Here is a 6291-nt window from a genome sequence, read left to right as displayed (position 1 = left end):
GTGTGTGTGTGTGTGTGTGTGTGTGTGCAGGGACCCTGGTGGTGCCCTGAAGTGGGAAGACACTAGGGGCTCACCTCATAATCCAGGTCCTTGTGGTTGAGAGCAACGTTGAGAGTGAAGGTGGATGAATCATGATGTGGCCGCAGAGAAGGCTGTTCATCCGGCCGGTAGCGGACCACAAAGTTCATCACTGCCCGGGTCTGTGGGGACATGAGAAAAGAGGCGGAGGGATGACCCTCAGGTCCTGGGGCTCTTCTGAGGAAGTGATAGCTGCTGTCCAAGGAGTGGGAGTAGCTGCAGGGGTCTGGGACTGGGGCGTGGGGAGGTTGAGGGAGCAAGGGTGGCAGGAGCAGCGCCCACCTTGGTGTGGTAGCCTGGGAACAGGCTCTCAGTCATGGGCCCCACGTACGTCCTCAGCAGCTGCAGCCACTGGTCCTCATAGCCCACCTGCTTCATGTGGATGTCTACGGTGGGCACATTCTCGTAGCCTCCAGCTAGTCTTGAGTCCTGTGGACAGTGGGCACTGAGCCCTTGACAAAGCAGTGCCAGCCTCCCCTCTCCTCTTGCTCCCAGGTCTTAAAGCCTCTGTTACCTCGTCTGGAACAGCCTCAACCGCTTCTTAGCTTAACCCACTCTTATTGTCTAAGTCTCAGCTAAGATGGCACCTCTTCTGTGAGGTCCCTTGGTCCCCCAAGTCTGGGCCAAGGGCCCCTACTGTGGCTCCCACAGCACCTGGCATGCTACTGCTACTGACAGCACAGGTGAGAGGGCAGTGTTTGGCCTGCACAACTCAACAGTGCACTTCAGGGGCTGGCATCGAGGACCTGCCCAGTAAGGATTTCTTCATAAATGAATAAACAAATACAGCTGTGACCCTTGTGGGCCCATCCCCGTGGGGACCGCTCTCTGTTCCCACTCTCCTGATACTATTTTCCCTCCATCGGACCCAACAGCTCCCTTCTCCTGGAAGGGGTCCTCCCTTCTCCCCTTCCCCAGCCCCTCTCACCTCATGCCGGCCTCCTGACCACTGACCATAGTGCTCCATTTCCTCCACCAGCTCATCACACATCTGGTCTGAGAGCAGGGGGAACCAGTACACATCTGGGCATGGCTAAGGACAGGGCAGGGGAAGAATAACTTGTTCAGTCACAGGGCTGGGTGACACGGGAGGAGGGGGACACAGTGGGGAAGCAGCCAACGAAGGAGAGAAAAAGCAGGAGGAGAAAGGGAAGCCAGGAGATGAGAGAAGCTAGGAGGATGGGGGTCTGAGTGAGGGGATGGGCCACAGCAAGGGCTCGGCCAGGAGAGGCTCGGCCAGAGGCAATGGGAGCAGCATGGAGAACACAGCACAAGTGGCAGGAGCGTCCTGGAGGCGCAGATTCTGAGACAGTGCTTTCCAAACTTCTCCACAAAAGTGTCATTTTGTAGACAAGAGGCTGAGTGATGCTGGGGTGGGGAGCTGAAAGCCTATCTGATCAGCCTTTGCCTTCATCGTGCCCGAGGAGAAAAGCCTAAGGCACCTGAGGAAAGTCAGTTTGGAAACCACTAATCCAGACGGTGGACCCAAGGGATGACAGCCATCAGGCAGTAAGGGGTCCTGAGTGAGGCTCACCTGTTCCACGAGTCCCTCCCCTTCCAGAGCCCGGCTGTAGTTCTCGTGAATATACTGCTCCTTCCAGTCCTGGGGAGGAGGTAGGGGGACACCTTGATGTGTGTCCTCTTTACTTCCTCTGGTCCCACCCAGGAAACCCCAGCACCTGGACAGCCCCTCCCTGGGCAGTCGCAGGTCCTGCAAGGGTGTCATGCCCATGTGCATCCTCCTATAGTGAAGGGCATTCACACTCTTTGAGCCAGGGGCTCCCTACTCACCAGGGGGTTGTCAAAGATCTGCCAGAGGTCGGGGTGTAGGTGGTCTGTGTCATACCGGGAAGTGGCCAGGAGGCGGCCAAATTCATGTTGATTGCTGAGATGGAGGAAGATGCCCTGGAGTGGGGAGAGGGTGTGAGAAGGAGACACGAGGTGGCTGCCTCCCGGCACCCCAGCACTGGGTCCTGCTGCCATGCTCACCTTGTCCCTCAGGCTCTTACAGAAGGCCATGTCTGGGTCGGTATCACTGCCGGAGAACACCTCCCTCTGAGGCAGCTCTGTCCTTAAGGTCTCCCCCCGGATCACATATGCCTGGGAAATGTAGGGCACATTCCACACGCCCCTGGAGGTACCGACACTAGGGTCAGCTAGGTGGGTAGCCCCCCAAATTCTGCCCAGTTCAGCCCAGTTCCTACGCTCTGTTCACTCACCACCTTTCCTATCCCATCCCTCAGGTGCCCTCTTCCGTCAGGGCACCCACTCTCTGAGCTGAGAGGCCACCTCACTTCCTCTGTCAAGCACTGCTGGTCACAACCCACCAGTGTCCCCCTCCACAGTCAGTTTCTACCCACAGCTGCACCAGAAGATCCCTGAGACGGAGGCTTTGGGAGAGGATGGGGGCATCTGTTCAGGCCCAGGTGGGAGGAGGAGAGGGGCTGCAGCCCTGGCAGGACTCACACTCGCTTCCGCTGCACCAACTCCACGTAGTCCTCGGAGCGCGCGTAGTACTCGTCAGGACTCAGGGCTCCCCAGAAGTTTGACCACAGCTTCCCATGGCGGGACAGCATGGGTGCTATGACCTTCCTATGAACAGGTGGATGTGAGGACTGGGCAAAGGCGAGCCCCATGCCCAGGGAAGGAGCTGGGGTCCCCGGGGGACTACTTGGGGACCCTCTGGCTGAGCCAGGCAAGCAACCTGTTTTCTTCAATGAGGATGCGCAGAACCTGCTGGTTGGTGATGACGGCATCAGCGTCCAGACTGAAGTAGAATTCACACTCGGGGTCCTGCCGACACTTGTCCCTGCGACCAACAGACAGAGGAGCTGAAACTGAAGCAGCTGCAGAGGGGGTGAAACTCCCCCTCACTCTGGGACCTCCAGGTTGTCCAGTCTGTGAGAGAGGGGCAAGGGAGGGACAGTACATATGGAGGCCAGGAAGGCAGCACTATGGAGGCCATGGAGAAGCTGGATGGTGGATGGAGAAGGAAGGGTGGTACAGTGGTGGCAGCCTCATCACCTCCCACCTCCTTTCCACCACTGATCCTCCCTGCCCAGGTCTCACTCACATGGCCATGTCCCTGGCCTCGCCTGGGGTCAGGGCCTCCTCCGGCCCCACCAGCTTCACAGCTGAGAAGTGGTCCTGGAGCTGGGGCCAGGAGTCGGCAATGTGGGGCTCATGGTACACCTCCTGGAGATGGGAGAAAATGGGGGAGGGTGCTGAGAGGGCAGAGAAGATGGCACCTGGGAGGCAAGGATGCGGTGGAGGGGGTCAATGGAGAGAAAAAAGGGGGACATTTGTAACACTTTCAACAATAAAGATAGAGTAACAAAAATAGAGAAGATGGCACCTGAGGGATGGGATAGGAAAGGTGGTGAGTGAACAGAGCGTAGGAAGCAATCAGGGGGCAGTGGGGAGTTCTGATCGGGGCAGGTCCCTTGGAAGGGCCACACGGAGAGACTGTCAGGATGTCTCACGTTGTTATGCAAGAAGAGGGTGATCCTGTCGGGGGGATAGTCCAGGAGCATCAGCCTCTGCAGGAAGCGGGGCAGGAACGGGGTCGGTTGTTCCACAAACACGGCCAGAAGCACCCGGGGGAGAGGCTGGAAGATACATGACAGGGCTCATGGAAAGCCTGGTACTCCCACTTGGTCTGTCCTCTACCACCTGGCCAGGTTTGGGGGTTCCCAGGAGCTCTGCCACCCCTGCTTCAGTGTGCTCTCCTGCCCGACCCCTCCTCACCTGCCCCGCTGGGAGTGTCCTCCGGTCCTGGTCACAGAATCCACAGCCTCCCCCAGGAGTCCAGCCATTGGGGACATAGTTTCCCAGGTAATTCAGCTGGAGCTGTGGGAAGAGACAGGGAGAGAGGCTAGGCAGAGGAGCCCATCACCAGAGATGAGAAAAGTCGGGCAGACAGACAGGAACAAGGAAGGGAGCAGTGGGCATTGGGAACCTCTCCTCATATCTCTTCTGCTGGGGCTGGGAAGGACCAACTGCTCAGAAGGGCGGGAGGTTCTCAGGGGCTGGGATTAGGTCTGAGGCAGGGACAGAGGTTGTGGGGCCAAGATTGAATGGGGCAGAGGCTGGGGCTGAGGGTATGAGCCATTGGGGTACCTTAGTGGGACCGTTCCCATGCACCACAACAGGAAGCGTGTCGTAGGCCACATTCCGTATACGCACACGATTTTGATCAAATTTTAAAACCACCTCATCTGGGGAAGAAATGCCAGGATTTAGAGTTGCTTTCTCTTGAAACTGCCCTGCAGCAGGTGCTTCTAAATATGGGGGAATCCAGCTACTCTGATGCCACCCTGGGGATGTCCTTCAGTGTGACCTGGACAAGTCACTGGCCCCTCAGAGAGGCAGTTTCCTCATCTGTAGCATGTAGATAACCACAGACCCCAGTCCTCCTTTGTAGCATTGTTGTGTTAATGAAATTACAGAAGTAAAGCCCCTGACCCAGGGCGTTGGCACATAGTGTGTTTCATAGATGTTAGGTATGACAGCCACAGCTTTTACCACTGTTAGCACCATGCAACGTTATCTATCAGCCATTCAGACATCTGATGAAGTTAACATAAACATGAGTTGAAGACAACCCCAATTCCAGCAGGATCCCCTTCCTAATCCAGGACCCCCAGCAGCCTCTCTCATCTCCCCTTCTGATTTGCCTTTCACCTCACCTAAAGCCCCATTGAGGTTCTGAAAGATCCGGGATTTATGATCCAGATTAAGGCTGAATTTCTCCTGGGATGGGATAAGATAGAGCAGTTAATTCAAGAAGGGGTGGGACATCATCTCTCACTCTTTTCTCTTTACGTCTTTCCCAAAGCCTCTTTACCCCTTCTCTCGCCTTCAGCTAAGGCCTGCCATCCCCATAGAGCTGCACGTGGCCACCTCTTCTCTGTCCGTCCCTACCCTCAGTCCTGGGTCCAGATAGAGTCGAGTGTAGAACAGCTGATCATCATCGTCGTCCTTGTACTTCCACTGGCGGACAATCTGGTGGACGGTGGGGGCAAAGCCAATGAATCCTGTGGGGAAGGGGGTGGAGAGGAGCTGACTCCAAGACTCCCTGGGTCCCATGAACCTGTCTCCACGCCCTCTCTGGGCTCCAGGTACCTGGAACACTCCAGACCCCATCACTCCAGGTCCCTCTGCCTCAGGCACTCTGCCACTCACCACCAGAGTTGAGGAAGCGCTTCCCCGTGCCCACCTCAGGGTACTGCTCTGCCAGCCCCCACTCAGGCCAGCAGAAGCTCTCTGCAGAGAACAGCAGGCGGCTGCCACTCTGGACAAACTTCTTCAGCAGTTCTGAGGGGCTGCCAGCCAGAATCACATCATAGCTGGCAAGGAAGGGGAAGATGAACAGGACAGCCACGGGGAACCTTAGTATCCTCACCCTCTTCCTCTTGTTTGCCGCCCAGCCCCTTTCTCCCTACCCCAGCCCCTTTACCTGTCCACAAACATGATGACCATATCCTCCCGGTCGGCATATTTCTCCATTTCCTTCTTTAGCCACCTGACCTTCTGTCCTCCACCGACTGTTCTGGCCACATCACCCCCTCGCCACTTCTCTCCCAGGCCCAGTGTCTGTGGGGGAGATCCGCCGCGCCAGGCAGGCATTCAGCGGGCCAGGCTCACCGGGGGACCCCAGGCATCCAGCCCTCAGCGCACTCCTCCAGCTGGAATCCTCCCCCCCACACCCCCACTCCCAGCGCCAGGAGGCACGCCTCTCCTCACCCGCACTGTATAGTTGAAGAACTCGGCTGATCGCAGGAAACGCCGGTACCCCTCCGTCTGGGCTGTGGCCACGGTGATCACCAGCAACTTCTCTGTGACCAGCAGGGAATGAGGACACTCCCCCAGCTCACTGCCCCACATGCACTCATCTCAGGCTTTCTTCCCTTCCTTCAAACTCTGCGCACGCCCCGTATTTTTTGTTTCCCCATCCCTCTTAGATCCTCCCCCAAGGAAACTTCGACCCCAGGAAGAGCAGTGACACCCGGAATGCGGGGTCAGCCCGCACGGGGAGGCCGGATCCGTAGTCCAGGGTGGGAGTGAGCGGTTCCGTCCCCAAGAGCACTGGCGAGGGAGAGCCCCCACCCCGACCCTGCCCCCCGGCCCCGGCGCACCGACACTGCAGCCCCGGGCTCGCCCGGCTCTCCCTGCGGGTTCACCTGGGTTGACAGGGTTTCCGCCCCGGGGACG

At 57.8% G+C, this 6291-nt stretch overlaps 1 protein-coding gene across 1 annotated transcript in view; it reads right to left on the bottom strand.

Annotated features, from left to right (window-relative positions):
- PLOD3 (procollagen-lysine, 2-oxoglutarate 5-dioxygenase 3) overlaps nt 1-6288 on the bottom strand; it is a gene marked incomplete at its 5' end in the record, with an annotated part of 7161 nt that extends 873 nt beyond the window's left edge. The window contains 18 exons of the mRNA XM_006773431.1: nt 75-200; nt 361-507; nt 1007-1111; nt 1613-1681; nt 1870-1983; nt 2068-2209; nt 2545-2670; nt 2783-2887; nt 3152-3273; nt 3561-3686; nt 3826-3927; nt 4198-4295; nt 4767-4830; nt 5002-5114; nt 5263-5426; nt 5537-5673; nt 5824-5915; nt 6261-6288. Of these exons, the coding sequence (XP_006773494.1) occupies nt 75-200; nt 361-507; nt 1007-1111; nt 1613-1681; nt 1870-1983; nt 2068-2209; nt 2545-2670; nt 2783-2887; nt 3152-3273; nt 3561-3686; nt 3826-3927; nt 4198-4295; nt 4767-4830; nt 5002-5114; nt 5263-5426; nt 5537-5673; nt 5824-5915; nt 6261-6288 (1980 nt within the window). The remainder of the gene's footprint in view (nt 1-74; nt 201-360; nt 508-1006; nt 1112-1612; nt 1682-1869; nt 1984-2067; nt 2210-2544; nt 2671-2782; nt 2888-3151; nt 3274-3560; nt 3687-3825; nt 3928-4197; nt 4296-4766; nt 4831-5001; nt 5115-5262; nt 5427-5536; nt 5674-5823; nt 5916-6260) is intronic.
- Nucleotides 6289-6291: the final 3 nt, after the last annotated feature.

This window comes from Myotis davidii, unplaced genomic scaffold (assembly GCF_000327345.1).
Source record: "Myotis davidii unplaced genomic scaffold, ASM32734v1 scaffold726, whole genome shotgun sequence".
NCBI lineage: Eukaryota > Metazoa > Chordata > Mammalia > Chiroptera > Vespertilionidae > Myotis > Myotis davidii.
Note: the sequence above shows the minus strand (reverse complement) of the source record. Positions and strands in the feature narration are given on the sequence as shown.